Source organism: Oncorhynchus mykiss, chromosome 21 (assembly GCF_057628025.1).
Source record: "Oncorhynchus mykiss isolate SJ-2025 chromosome 21, ASM5762802v1, whole genome shotgun sequence".
Classification (NCBI taxonomy): Eukaryota; Metazoa; Chordata; class Actinopteri; order Salmoniformes; family Salmonidae; genus Oncorhynchus; species Oncorhynchus mykiss.
In genome coordinates this window covers 32640102-32655959 of record NC_143042.1, presented here as the reverse complement: position 1 = coordinate 32655959, position 15858 = coordinate 32640102, and the positions used below count along the sequence as shown (strand labels likewise).

General features: G+C 42.6%; 1 protein-coding gene across 8 annotated transcripts; it reads right to left on the bottom strand.

Annotated features, from left to right (window-relative positions):
* Positions 1–1575: 1575 nt before the first annotated feature.
* LOC110500344 (phosphatidylinositol-3-phosphate phosphatase MTMR1) lies at positions 1576–15858 on the bottom strand. Of its 8 annotated transcripts, none has more exons than XR_016490279.1 (18): positions 15230–15854; positions 13833–13935; positions 13576–13602; positions 13136–13159; positions 10800–10875; positions 10464–10558; positions 10223–10330; positions 9782–9883; positions 9602–9685; positions 5701–5850; positions 5106–5294; positions 4490–4675; positions 4196–4354; positions 3927–3974; positions 3715–3807; positions 3430–3481; positions 3122–3298; positions 1576–2858 (listed from the first exon to the last, which is right to left on the bottom strand). XR_016490279.1 is itself a non-coding variant. In XM_090214432.1 (18 exons), the coding sequence occupies exons 1-18, from the start codon at positions 15352–15354 to the stop codon at positions 2685–2687; spliced, it is 2034 nt and encodes a 677-aa protein (XP_090070558.1). In that variant the 5' UTR covers positions 15355–15854; the 3' UTR covers positions 1576–2684. The 8 variants fall into 8 exon arrangements, 5 of the variants coding, with proteins under 5 accessions (XP_090070558.1, XP_090070559.1, XP_036813669.1 ...); XM_090214432.1 differs by having other exon boundaries at positions 3430–3543; XM_090214433.1 differs by lacking the exon at positions 13136–13159 and adding an exon at positions 11178–11243 and having other exon boundaries at positions 3430–3543.

Below are 15858 nucleotides of genomic sequence, written 5' to 3'. Positions count from 1 at the left end.
ATTGTAGTTCTTGGGAGGGGTCTTGAATGGTTGAGGGACAGCTATTGATTGGGGAACTGTGGGGGGGGGGGGATCTTGGAGGGTTCGGGTTCACGTTTTTTGGCCTGGCGGTAGATCGGCCAACGTGCCCTTGAGCAGGGCGTTGACCCTGGATGCTTCTGTGTGTCGCTCTGAATGGGAATCTGTTGAATGACTGGTATGATGTAGTTGTTGAGCGGCTTCACTGCAAGTATATTGTATGTTTCGAATATTCAATAAATATTTGCTATTAAAAGTTTCCTTGTTTTTAAAAATATTAATACCAAATTAAGATATGAATACCAAAATAGTGACAAGTTTCAAGTTGAATGTACACAAACTCAGATTTTTGATTTGTCAATAACTCAGCCATCTTTTGACCAATTCCTTAGCTTTTCTCAAACTATGGGCCTACATTCAATTTGGTCTCATATGATACCAATTTGGTGTCATTTAGTCATATAGTTCAGGAGACGAAGATGAAGTATTTTTAGCATATATGCTAATGCACAATATGCACAATATGTGCTAATACTATTTCTCAAACTCCTTAGGCACTATTGTGAGTCCAAATACCAAATTGAGTTTCTGACTTTTAGTCCATGAGAAGATTTATGATTATTTGATGCATAGTTAAAAAATGTAATTTCAATGCCAAACTTAACATTTCCAGTTGATTCCAGGCCATTGTGGAGTGGATTTACAAAGGATATAAATAAAATCAAATTTCCTGATTTATCAATAACTCAGCCATCTCTTAACCAATCAGGGGTATCAAACAGAGGGCCGAGTGTCTGCAGGGTTTTGGTTTTTCCGTTCAATTAAGACCACCAGGTTCCTTAATAAAGGGAAAGAGGGATGCCGAGTCAGTTGTCCAACAATGTATTCAACTGAAATGTGTCTTCCGCATTTAACCCAACCCATCTTAATCAGAGGTGCGTGCGGTGGGGCTGTCTTAATAGACATCCACGTCTTCGGCGCCTGGGTTAACTGCCATGCTCACCACAGATTTTTACCTTGTGAGCTCGGGATTCGATCCCGCAACCTTTCAATTACTGGCCCCACGCTCTAACCATTAGGCTACCCGCCGCCCCTTAATTAGTGACCTTAATTCATCAATCAAGTACAAGGGTGGAGCGAAAACCTGCCGACACTCAGCCCTCCGTGGAATGAGTTTGACGCAATGTACTTTAGCGTTTCTCAAGCAAAGTTAAAAGATGGGCCTACATACCGAATTTGGTGTTATTTGTACATTTTCAAGATGGAGGAAAATCAATCCTGACCTTATGGGTCCTTGAAGCAAATTTGTTCACCTATGTACAATGTTTCAAAGTCTCTAGGTCAAACGGGGCGACGGATATGAGCGGGTAAGTGAGACTGCTTATAACAGCGCCACCTATAGGCCAGTTGGTGACATGTTTTATTTATTTATCAAGTTACTCATGGCCTCTAGGTTTTGTGTGCCAAATTAGAAAATATGTTACCAATCTATTCTTGAGTTATTTGACCATGTCAACCTAAAAAAATAACTAAGAGAAAAACAATAGGTTACAATAATTGGAAAATAATCACATTTACCACAGAAAAGTTCAATGAAGTTGCAGCACAGTAATGAGAACATAAGCTTGACACAGGAAACAGTGGTTATAACCATCACATGACACAGGAAACAGTTACAACCACCATAATACAGTAGGAACCATACATAATATCAAAGACATTAAGGTTAGTTAGACTTAAATGATATTGATCTATTCCTCAAGGAAAAGGATATGGGTATCACAGGATGTCAGTATTGCTGCAGTGTGTCTTCAAAGCCACAAAGGGGATATGAGCTCAGACCACATTACCATTGATTAACGTCGGCAGAGGGCAAGGAGAGCATCTTGGTGCAAATGGTAACCTAAAATAAGGATTTGGCGTCACCACAATGAAAGAAAAGTCACAAAGGAATACCAAAGATAACAAGAATACAAGATATAATACAGATCATATGGATATCACCATTGCATAGAAATGAAACACATTGAATAGGAAAAAAATGACGTAAAAAAAAAACACGTGCACAGAGACTTTCAATGGAACGTGTTGATAGGAACACAACATACACAAAAAGGTAAACCTCCAGTCAGGGCACATTAAACGGACGGACAGGAAGAGAGGAATAGTTATGGCACAGCTGGATCAGGTTAAGTTAGTACAGAGAGATAGAGATCTTATTCAGTCTACACTCCAAATGGCACCCTATTCCCGACATAGTGCACTACTTTTGACCGGGACCTATAGGGAATAGGCTGCCATTGAGTTGATAATACATGCTTACTGGAATGTGGCAGTTAAGAAGTGCTGTTGATAGTTTAGAAATATGAATTCAACTCAATTAGAAATTGTTGTCATCCGTAAAGAGTATACTTTTGGTAGGTATAAATATATTAGTTACATCTATTTATATTTACACTTTCAACGTTCGACAAAATATTATGGTGCATTTCTCTCAATACTGTAATATTTCTTTCAACAATTACATTACCCTATATCTTATTTGAATACAACCAAGAACGAAACTTTGTTTCAAGTGTGTACTTATTTTCTCTATGATAAAAAACACTTATGGAAAAATAGGGGAATACAAAGACAAATGTGTTGGTAGGGGTATGTGTGTGTATTCAGACGGTGGTGTGTAGGGGCGTGCCCCCGCTGTGTGAGGGTGATGATGTGTGTTCTGATGAAGAGGAAAGAGAGCCGTGTGATGAAGATGCTTCTCTCTGTAACTCTTCAACCTTCCTCTGTAACTCAGCTTTCAGGAACAACAACTCCTTCAGGTTCTGGTGCACTGGCATCTGATGGGGAGAGAGAGACATGGTTAGTACGATATACACAAACATACAACGCGTTTGGAAAGCATTCAGACCCCTTCGCTTTTCCCACATTTTGTTACGTTACAGCCTTATTCTAAAATATATATCTTTTTCAAATCTAGTTTTTCTAAATAGAATATAGTACGATTGGTACACAGTAAGCAGTTTATGTAAGTAGTAGGCAAGACAGATTTCAGACCTCCCTCCCTCCCTCAATCACTCACCAAGCGCACTACCACCCCTACCTGTGGCCTCATACGGGGGTTCCATCGCACATAATACCCGGTCCACAGCTCCAGGTGTCGAACACTAGCCAGAGGGTACAGGACGTGGTGCTCATAGTCCACATAGAACGGGTTGGTGAAGTCCTCTGGTTGACTGTTGATGTAGGACCATAAAGAGACTGTCTTGGTCTGGACTTCCTGTGGAGGAAGAAGAAGAGACAGATGGTCAGGAATCAATTAACATTCCATAGACAGTTTTACTGTAAGAGACCAGCTGAGGACTGTAACACTCAGCCTCCCACCCCCGCCGGTGAAGAAATGATACTTACATTGACGACTCTCTCCTGTTCGCTGTTGTAGAGGAACGTACCAAAGAGGCAGCTGTAGAGGTGGTCCAGAATGGTGATTAGGAACAACTCATTGAACTCAAATGCTGCAGGGAACTTTGAACAAATAAAGAGACAGAAAGACAGATTGAGTATAACTACACAATTATTACACAATTACCTGTGTGTGTGTGTGTGTAGCAGGGAAATCTCACCAGATGTGTGTCTACATGTACGTACTGTGTGTGTTTGTGTCGGTCTGTGCGTGCGTCTCTGTGTAACACTCACCTGTCGGGTCATCTGCCAGACACAGTCTATAAATTGGATGAAGAGAGGTGATCTCTCCGAGTTGGCATGGTTCTCATCCCCATGGCCCACACGCTGAGAAACACACCCACACAGGTTATTAAACACACATGCGCGCGCACGCACACACACACACACACACCTTTAAGAAAACACACAAGAAACAATGCGGACACATCACACACACTCCTCACCGCGGCAAACTTGTGTCCGAAGCTGATCCACTCCTTCTCCAGCAGCACCTGAGAAGACACACCTCTTATACTTTACTTATAACACAAATGACGAGAGACAAAGGTTTCCCTTCCTCACTCACCACAGTCTGCTCTCCCTCTTCTCTTCCCTTCCTTCCCTCCCAACCTTCCTTCTCACCTGGAAGCCCCTGAGGGTGCGGTAGTGGCCGTCCCCTCTCCAGCCCTTAAACATTCTCTTCCTCCCCATTTCCCCATCACCTTTTACTCACCTGGAAGCCCCTGAGGGTGCGGTAGTGGCTGTCCAGCATCAGCATGGCCAGAGAGGTGAGCTGGGCTGTCCGGTCCCACCCATCACTACAGTGGACCACCACAGAGGTTTTACCAGACTCCAGCTTGTCAGCTATACGCACTGCACCCGCAAGGAGGACCTGGGGGGGGGGGGTATGTAAGGACTTGTGAAAATGTGTTGTGTGCGTATCCGTCTCTCTCCCTTGAGCTAGTGTGTCTGTATGTGCGTGTGAACGAGAGAGGGCAAGAGAGAGCGAGAGAGAGAGAGTCCTCACCCGCATGTACTCTAGCCAGTGTGTCTGGTCGACGGCAGAGTGCCAGTGGGCCTCGTCTGTACTAGGGTAGACCACTTCTTTCAGTTTCCTCAGTGACTCCCTCATCACGTGGATGTTGGGGATCTCCAGGAAGTTGAGTTCCACGTTGGGATAGAAACTCTCACTCTCATAACCACCATCCTTAGCCTGGGGGAGAGAGGGGTGGAAAGGTCATTTAGCAGAGCGGAAAAAAGGAGGAGTGGCAAAAGAAAAACAAGAGAAAACGTTAAGGGAGTAAAGAAAAGCAAGAAGAGAAAAAAAAGAAAATGAAAAAGGGAGAGGGTAGGATTGAGAAGAGATGGAAACAGACACAAAGTAATCAATAGCCCTTGGAGAGCTGGTGGTGTGACATAAGAGTGACCTCCTAAAACAGGCAGACACAGTTACAGGACATTCACCAAAATTGCTCAAAACACCGTACATACCAGACATTTACCATACCGTCCCTTTACGGTCACCATAAAACACGTCGTGATATAGAAACATAGCTGAGATTCAAGTCAAACTTAGCTTGAACACCAATGCTTACATCACGGTCTCCAGTTGACGACATCGGTCTTAAATTGCAATAGATCACCTTGTTGTTGTCTGCCACGCTGCTCTGTCGGGCGTCAAATATGGTGAGTTTGTGAGACTGTGCGTTAGCATCCATGATGGTCTGGAGGTATCTTTCATCCTCCTTACAGCGCCGGTCAGAGGGTCCCACTAAAGGCTGACTGCTACGGACTATAGTGGCCTGGCTCTCCGGGTGGATCCATGACAATACCTAAAGAAGAGGAAGGAGAGAGAGAACAAGCAAGGAAGGAAGGAGTTAGCTGGCTGCTAACGACTATAGTGGCCTGGCTCTCCGGGTGGATCCATGACAATACCTAAAGAAGAGGAAGGAGAGAGAGAACAAGCAAGGAAGGAAGGAGTTAGCTGGCTGCTAACGACTATAGCGGCCTGGCTCTCTGGGTGGATTTATGGTAAACACCTAGCGGGGTACAAGGTAAGTTTCGGCATAAGGAAGAAAAGTTGAGGAAACTTTCCAGGTAACTTTCAAAATAACAGCACATTTAAACATGTACACAGTATACACACAGCTAGCACCAAGAGGTAAAACCACATATCTTTTTTTACATGTTTTTTTTTTACACATACACCCCCCCCCCCCCACACGTCCCCAGACGTACCGGTATGCGGTGCCTGGCCCTGAAGGCCACAACTCGTTTGAGGTCGTCATCCTTGATGCTAGTGGGGATGACCAGCAGGGCAGGGTAGGTGTCACACACCTCATAACTACTGTTCATCTTACTGATGGCCCAACTCTCGTTGGGAAGACCCTGGTGTGGGGAGAGCAGGAATACAAGAGCTTCTAAATGTAGTGAGCAACAGTTCATTCATCAGTTCTTTGACTACAGCATTGTTTAAGACTGTTTTCTGATTGGCAAGAAGGGCATTCTAGAAATGGGCATTAAAAACAGATATACGGGACAGTTGGATGTCTCTGGGATAGATACACTGCACACGCAAGACCATCCTTGCTACAAAGTTACAGAACGCGAAACCAACATCCACACAAACGGATATCGGATACATTGTAAACGCAGGCCGAACGAGGGAAAAAAACGTAGCTAGCTAGCATTCATTTGTTTGTTTTTGCAGAGACATCTGATGACCTAACGTGGCGAGTAATGGGATGAACACGAATGTCCTCGGTCCTTCAATGTTGCAGTCATGACGCAAGTGGCGCTATGCTGTCAAATCCTCCCACATATTTGTAGTTTGACCAGTGGTTTTCAGCAACTGATATTGTTGAATTCAGTTGTCACATTGGCATGTTTCCTGGCAACAAACTATTTAGCTAGCTTCTAGCCTAGTTTTTGATATGCAATGTGAATGATATCCTCGTAATGAACAAAGTCCTGACAAGAAGACACTGAGCGTTGTGCTGTGATTGGCTCAGTGTTCTGTCACTCAAGGGGACAGCGTCACCGCCAAGTCTAAGAGTAGAGCAAAAAAATTCTAGCCCCTTGGGTGCCGTCATAGAGTTACATTAGAAGTGCCCATCCAAGAAGGCTCAAAGTTATTGGCCACAGATAAAATGACATCAAATCACATATCTACAGTAGCTTTGATTAGACTGATCATGTCAACATCATACTTTCAAAATCCTAGCCAGCAGTTATCCTCATGAATCAACACTCTACTGGCAAATCCTTTTTAATCCTTGTCATATGAAGAGAAATTATAGATAAAACATATCGGTGCTCATTGGCCATAAACATTACACAACAAGTTGGAAATCGCAAATTCAACAAATGAGTGGTTTGGAAGGAATCAGTGTGACTAAATGCAAGCATTGCAAAATCATTAGCCTGCTATTCAGTGGAGTAGCTGTGTGGTCCAAAGTCTAGGATTAAGGGTCTCTTTTCTTAGTTTAAAATGATAAACATTCAACATTGGCCATGCTGTCAATGCCGCGCTCAAAACAACTTAACTCGGAACTGCAAAATCTGACTTCAGAGAGTTCAAGACAACTGGGAACGAGCTACGACTGGGAAAATACGTTTTGAACTTTCATCCAAATCAGAATTGTAAAAAAGTTTAATGACAGAATTTGCCAACGAAGGGCCGCCGCGCCACCTTCCTGTTCAAGTGACACAGCACAAGAAAGTGTTTCCAAAAATGTCTTGTATGCTATTGCATTAATTATTTGATATGCATACTTTAGCTAAGAAAGTAATACTAAGTGTATGTTGTGTAGTAAGCTGTTAGTAGCCCATGTTTATCACCCTAATAATTTGGTCTATTTTCACCTCTTAATTTGCCTATTTGTTCTGACTTGTGGTGCACATGTAGCCTATAACCTGTTTTAGAGAAATGTAATCATTGAATATTGTAAGAGCTTTCGTTGTTTGCTTATATGCCCCCTTTATTTATCTTACGGTTCTGAATTGGTGTACAGGAAGGACACTAGGAACAGTCCATGTTCTGAATTATGTTGCTGTACATTTCAAAAGTGCTGAACAAATAGTTATATTGACTGACTACGTCCATCCCAGCTCGCTCATTAATGTCTTAATCAAAATGATGGATTGTCTCTTATCCGCTTGCCGTCCCCTTATGCCATAGTTTGTACATCTCAATTGTCAGCAGAAACCACATCAGCTATGTTTTTTTTTAAAGGAAGTAAATGAGGCTGAATTAACTGTTTGACTGCCAAACAAGGCTCCGCTGATAGCCAGGTGTAGCAGTGGTAAGGTGTGGGGACTGCTGTTGGGACAGCTTTATCTAGGCCCTAACAGTTTGTGGGCACCGTTTATTACCGTTCTAGTTCAATTAATGTATTGTTTAGTGATGTGTTGTGGCTTTGCTGGTATGTATTCCACGTTTTTTTGCCCCGCCAAGATTTACATGCTAAAATCGCCACTGGAACTAACAACCACCAGATTTAGTGGAAAAAATTTGAAGGTGTGTATTCACATATCCAACTGAAAATAGAATTTAAAACATGTTATTTCTTCCGGTAAACGTGTGATAAGTTGTCCATTACTTCCAAAGTAATGTACCGAAACGTCTGCATTTATCCATTACATATACGTTAGTCTTACATGAACCCTTTCAAAAGGACTTCGAGACTCAAAGCAAATAAATCTCAAGGGATTTCTCCAATTACACAGAAATGTTCTGATTTTCTAATGTTGGAAAATCAGGAATACTATTTCATCTGTTCTCTTAGCTAATATCAACCATGGTTACATACTATTTCATCTGTTCTCTTAGCTAATATCAACCATGGTTACATACTATTTCATCTGTTCTCTTAGCTAATATCAACCATGGTTACATACTATTTCATCTGTTCTCTTAGCTAATATCAACCATGGTTACATACTATTTCATCTGTTCTCTTAGCTAATATCAACCATGGTTACATACTATTTCATCTGTTCTCTTAGCTAATATCAACCATGGTTACATACTATTTCATCTGTTCTCTTAGCTAATATCAACCATGGTTACATACTATTTCATCTGTTCTCTTAGCTAATATCAACCATGGTTACATACTATTTCATCTGTTCTCTTAGCTAATATCAACCATGGTTACATACTATTTCATCTGTTCTCTTAGCTAATATCAACCATGGTTACATACTATTTCATCTGTTCTCTTAGCTAATATCAACCATGGTTACATACTATTTCATCTGTTCTCTTAGCTAATATCAACCATGGTTACATACTATTTCATCTGTTCTCTTAGCTAATATCAACCATGGTTACATACTATTTCATCTGTTCTCTTAGCTAATATCAACCATGGTTACATACTATTTCATCTGTTCTCTTAGCTAATATCAACCATGGTTACATACTATTTCATCTGTTCTCTTAGCTAATATCAACCATGGTTACATACTATTTCATCTGTTCTCTTAGCTAATATCAACCATGGTTACATACTATTTCTCATCTGTTCTCTTAGCTAATATCAACCATGGTTACATACTATTTCTCATCTGTTCTCTTAGCTAATATCAACCATGGTTACATACTATTTCTCATCTGTTCTCTTAGCTAATATCAACCATGGTTACATACTATTTCTCATCTGTTCTCTTAGCTAATATCAACCATGGTTACATACTATTTCATCTGTTCTCTTAGCTAATATCAACCATGGTTACATACTATTTCATCTGTTCTCTTAGCTAATATCAACCATGGTTACATACTATTTCATCTGTTCTCTTAGCTAATATCAACCATGGTTACATACTATTTCATCTGTTCTCTTAGCTAATATCAACCATGGTTACATACTATTTCATCTGTTCTCTTAGCTAATATCAACCATGGTTACATACTATTTCATCTGTTCTCTTAGCTAATATCAACCATGGTTACATACTATTTCATCTGTTCTCTTAGCTAATATCAACCATGGTTACATACTATTTCTCATCTGTTCTCTTAGCTAATATCAACCATGGTTACATACTATTTCATCTGTTCTCTTAGCTAATATCAACCATGGTTACATACTATTTCTCATCTGTTCTCTTAGCTAATATCAACCATGGTTACCTGTCTCTTGTACTCAGATATGGGATCGTACACCTTCCATCCGTCCACAAGAAACTTCTCCTTATACAGGAAGGCAAACAAGGGCTACAAAGGGATAAAAACAGGGAGAGTAAGTGACAGGTCTCAACAAATGAACAAGCAAGGATTTTAACTAAGATCACAACCCATATTGCGTCTTACCAGGCCATTTGATAGGGGGAAGGTGTGTTTTGTTAGAACCTCCACTATCTCTGGTTGGCTGGCGTCCTCCTTCTTATAGGCAAACCGGGGACTACGCATGTCCTGATGGAGGTAGAGAGAGAGAGAAAGGGGAGAGAGAGAAGAGTTTTTATAAGTAAAATCTATGAATACAAATGAAACCAGATCTTCCAACAATCCTTCCTTCAACTCTCATACACAATTCGTAAACCTGTGGGCAAGCACATGCATTTTAACAGAGAATACTACGTGTGTGTGTAACTCCTGGGTTGTAATTCTCTCTTACCTTACAGAATATCTCCATGTCCTATGTGTTCCCTCCATGACTCTGGCCACTGATGGCGGTTGTTATGACTGCTTATAACAGCCTTGTGCAGGCTTAATAAACAGGCTTTATAACAGTAGTAGGGTGTGCTTTCTCACCTTACAGACTATCTCCATGCCCTGTGTGTTCTCTCCATGACTCTGGACACTGATGGTCTCGAGACGACTGATCGCTCCCAGGTTCACATCCAGGATGAAGGGAGTATCCTGGGAAAATAGTGGGATGAGAATGGGACGGGAATGAGACGGGAACAGGATGGGGAAGTTCACATATAAAAGTTTTAAATAAAGAATTGGGTGAACGAGGGTCAAACCTGAGAGTGTATGTGGGTGCTCTTACCCTCTCCAGGCTGACAAAGTATAGTTTATAGTCGGTGCTGGTGAGGGTTCCTGTCACCAAGCCAGTGAAGGGACAGATGTACATCACATCCTTGGCTGAGGGGACAAACAAAAAAACAAAAAACAAACAGAAACATGTTAACAACTAGAGCTCCTCTCATAATAGGCTGAAAACAAGAGAGAGGAAAACAGAAAGGTATAGAAAATGGGAAAATAAGTCCAAATGGAGAAAAAGAGATCTAGAGGGAGAGAGAGGGAGAGGCACACAGAAAAGTAGTGGCTGGATGCGAGAGAACGTGGGCGCGACAGAAGACAGAGACACAGAATGGATGCCCACCCACAGCCTTGACGGTCTCTCCCGGAACCAGTGGAACCTCGTCCATCTGCACCTGCTTGGTTCCGTCTCTGAGAGCCTAGAACATAGAACCATAGAGCCATCTCAGAGATCTAGAACTCTCAACAGAACTTCTGGTTCTAAGCTGAACCATTTCTCACTGTCCGAGCTACAGCTACACAGCCAAAGAGAGGGGGAGGCAGAAGGATAATGAAACGAAGGTTGTAGGTGGAAAAGAAGGAATGGAGAGAGCGGGGGGAAAGAGAGAGAGCGAAAGAGGCAGAGGAATAGGGAAAGAGGCAGCAGTAGATAAGGAACAGAGGAGGCCGAAGGGGCAGGAGAAAGGGATGGAGGGAGTGATGGACAGAGAGCGAAACTTGCCAAAGCGTGGGGGGGAAGCGCAGAGTCACTATCGCCTTGGTAACAATGTCCCCTTTCCATAAAGTCCTGGACCAAGATGGGAGGCAAGGCAAGCGTGGAAGCAGAGAAAGAGAGAGCGAAGGGAAGAGTTAATTCTCTTACAGTTGCAAGTTATCGTGAGAGAACAAGAGAGAAAATGAGGAAAGAGAAAATGAGAGCGAGAACGTGAGAGAAAGAGAGAATGCAGAAGTGGCAGAGAGGTTGATAAAAGGGTCTTTGAGGTCACGGACGTGAAGCACTGTGGATCAATTAGAATAGTTAGTCAGTAGAGTTCTAACAGGAAGTGAAGAAGGGAGCAAAGCCACAACCTCGCTATGGAAAAAAAAGGTGATGTAATCAACGGCTAATGTTTAGTATATTGCAAATCAGTCTGACAGTACTTTTGACAGCATTCCAATATGTAGGAAGTATGGTTGGAAATGACAAATGCATCAGAAATGGTATAGAGAAGTTGAGAAGATCATCAGTTAATGTGTTTGTAGGATCTTCTGTGTATAAAAGAACATCATCATTAGCCTGGTTTCCATCCAATTGGCAATAGATTTTAATGAGAACATTCTAAAATCTGCATAAAACAATATGTACATTTTCCCACCAGAGAAGTGCTTACATCAAATTGACTTGTTTAACTAGGCAAATCAGTTAAGAACAAATTCTTATTTACAATGACGGCCTACCCCGGCCAAACCCTACCCCGGAGGACGCTGGGCCAATTGTGCACCGCCCTATGGGACTCCCAATCGCGGCCGGTTGTGATACAGCCTGGAATCAAACCAAGGTCTGTAGTGACGCCTCTAGCATTGAGATGCAGTGCCTTAGACTGCTGCGCCACTCGGGAGCCCACTAAATTCCACTGATGGTTTTGCCACACAAATTGTTGCGTTGTATAGCGAGAGTGTGTCCTCTCTGGTATTGCCACGTGTGCTCTAGCCAACAGCTCACAGATACAGTGTGGGTATAGCCTACTTCACGATAAGATTATTATGGACAAAAGAGCGAGATTCTTTTTATTTGTCAAACGGCAGTCAAGCATCTATCATCATGTCACCAGAATAAAACCCTCTAGAGTTATTGGAAAGGAGCATCAAGCTCATCACTGTGCACTTTCACCACCCTGGGAAGTAACTTACTTCATCTGCAGCCTTAATAAACTGCACGCTTTCACGAGTCGTAGTGGGAGGACCACAACACATTATCATGTGACTCCAAGTTCACTTCGATATGATGGTTATTATATCAATATTTGCGCATGAAGGCGATTCCACACATAATACATTTTACCGACACATTTTTTGTTGTTGTTGACATTTGGAAAGTTAAGCGACAAATTTGCTGTTTCCATCAGGCCTGTCATGACATTTTTTTATCCGGCATTTACCTTACTCTAATAAAAAGATGATTGGTTATTGATTCTATTATTTTCCCCCCAGTTTGATTTAGAAACGATAGAGCCACATTTGTAGGAAGTAAACAGAAACTGCTCTGTTTATTACAACCATATCTAGTGGCTACCGGAGACTACTGACGAAACCAGGGTTCTATGAATGAAGTGCAACAGAAAAATATATTTCGGACTTTCTCTCGCGACCCCATTTTTAAATCAGGCGAGCCCACATGGGGTCGCGACCTCTGGTTTGGGAAACGCTGGCCTTGACCTTGAAGGCTGTAGACCCGCAGTCTCTTTATCCTTGAAAGTAATATCTACAGGTACAAACAGCATGACAGCTCCTACAAACTACTACACAAAGAACTAGCTGACAACCATAAAAATAGCTGTAGAACATCACAAATAAACGATATATAGGTAATCACAAAGAAACACACTGTACTTTACACACTCCTTGACAGGTTGTCAAGTACTAAGGTAACCTAGGAATGTTAAAAAGGCTGTTGGGTGGCCACCAGCCTTCAAATCTTACCCTGAGAACAGGCCTCTTGGACACCTGTTGGTTACAGACAACCGCACACACCAAGTTACTACACACACACACTCCGGGTTAACACTCACATACACAAAACACACAGAGCTAAAGGATAGGCCTAGAAGACCCCTGAACAGTGGTGTATCACCGGATGGCAAAGCTGCAGCAGACGGTGAGAGAAGCATTGACCCGCTGAACACAAAAGCTACAACCTCAATACAGAAACTAAAATAACTAAAATAATGCTTTCTGAATGGTGCAAAGAGAGAGACAGACAAAAAGGTTGACTGTGGCCTTTACAAAAAGAATGACATTGCATGACTACGTCAGTTGCTATAGAAAAGACTCAGCATAGGAAGACTACCCAAATCACCTGACCCAGGGTACATAGAGCGCACACACACAAGCAACACTGCTGCTGCTATGGTTAACCTTACCCTTGGGAGATCTGTCCTTCTCCCAACCTGTCAGTCAGAAAACACAGGTTATGACGTGGGTGTCTAAACCTGTTATTGTCTGCGCATTCGTGTGTGTTGTTATAAGCCTGCTATTACAAACAGCAAGTGTGTGTGTGCGTGTGCGTATCAGTGCTAATGCATACGACCGTGTGTGAGCGCGTCAGTGCTTGTGCGTGCGACCGTGTGTGAGCGCGTCAGTGCTTGTGCGTGCGACCAACCACGCGTGTTTCCCCCACCTTGAAGTCTCTGGATGCAGTGTCTGGGGTTATGGATGATATCTGGCTGGAGATGGTGGCTGCTATCAGCTGCTTACACCACTCCACATGAGAACCTGTAGGACTGGGCGAGGGATGAAGGGAGAGAGAGAAACAGACAGACGAAGGTATATAGGGGACATACAGAAAGACAGAGACAGAGAGAGAGAGACAGAGAGACACACACAGATAGACAAAGGAATATGGGGGATATACAGAAAGAGAGGGAGAGAAAGACATGAGGGAATAGTCAGAGAGAGAGTTCAAAGGAGAGAGGGACAAGGGGCCACAAAAACAAAGAGACAGACAGAGGGGGACAGAGGGCTCAATAGTGGTTTCAAGGGAGGGAGAGAGAGAGCAATGTTTAAGAGATACCAGAGGTAGGCAGTCAGTCACACACAGTAGTAGGCTGCATCACATTAAAAAAAAGCCTGTTTGCAACATCTGGGCAAAAATAGGTCGCGGTTAGGCTGATTCCTGCTGGGCAAAGCCACTACTTTATAACAGGGGCGTGTTCACTTGGCACAGATTAGTGATGGGCATTCCGAGTCTTTTCGGCGAGCCGGCTCATTTGGCTCCCAAACGGCTCTTTATTCAAAATGCTTTAACATAGAACAAAACAAAAAAAAATACTAATCTCCAATGTGAAGCCCAAAAGTCTGCCATTATGTCAGCTCGTGAAATGCGCATTCAAATACATTTTTAACTGGCCAAATATGGAATATTACGTTTTTCACACTGCAAAAAAAGAGCGTGGACCAGATTGACTTGCTCTCCCCACTATTTATTGTTTGTGCAGTGAGGATTCATCCTCATTATTTTGTAATTTATCTGTAGAAAATCTTTTGAGCTCAAAAGGCAGTGTGAAAAATCAGGGAGCCAAATGAACGGCTCTTACACCGATGCGATTCAGTTCCCGACCCATTACTAGCACAAATCCCCTACGCCCATCTGGCGCTCTCGTTGCCGAATGCCGAAATACACAAGAGACACGGTAGCTTACAATGCATTTACTGCATGTTACAGCACAATTAAACGCTTTGAGGATTAACGTTAAACTCGTTGAAAACAACACTAACAACATATGTCAAACAAGTACCTAAATGATGCATGCAGGCAGGCTATTGCCTAGGAAAGAGCAAGTCACATTTCTACAACGATAGGCCTATACACGACACCGCCCAAGAGCCAATACACACACAACTAACGCTGTAGTAACATTCTAAACGCTTTGTAACAACATATGACAAGCCATGTCTAACAACTGCAGCCACGAAAGGGAAATTCGCTCTTATATTTCTACTGTCCAGTGCAAAATCCATCATAACAGTGTAGCTAGTAACAGTTTTGTAGCGAGACCGGAAAAGCTATATATTCACCTGTCCAATGTCTCCACGCTAGCCTGTGTCGATCCAGAGTTGGCCAGCGTTCGTGGCTGGTTGTTTCGATTCGGTACTCCCGGCAGCGCAGGGCTATCTCCTCCTCCAACCGAGTGCTTTTCCATTTTAGTCTCCACTCAACCCAGTTTCCTTCCCGCTAGATGACGGATCAAATATGCTTCCTTTCTGAATGTCGACAAAATCTGTGTGGCGGCAACGTGTTTAAGAATTGACGTTGTTTTTATACGGATGGGACTGACTCTTCCGCTAGCTAGCTCACAGCACGAGAGAGAATACGGATGTTCGCTAGCTTCCGAGTCTCGTTCTGTTAATGAAATAGAGCCGGTGTGTTTATTTTGCAGATTTGAGGAAGCAGTCAGTAAGCTCAACCCTGGAGCAGGACAGCACACACCTTGCCCAGGCGAACCATTAAGATCACCCAAAATGCTCACATCCTTACTAACCAGCTTCAGCAACACATAGATTGAGGATAAATTTGAGGCCTGCTTCCAATAAATGGTTATTACATTGTTAGTGTTCTTGCAAAAACAGGTCACAAAAGGCTTACTACATGTTGCCTATTGTAACTAACGACTGGCTGAGGGCAAATGGCATAAACCAGCCTCATC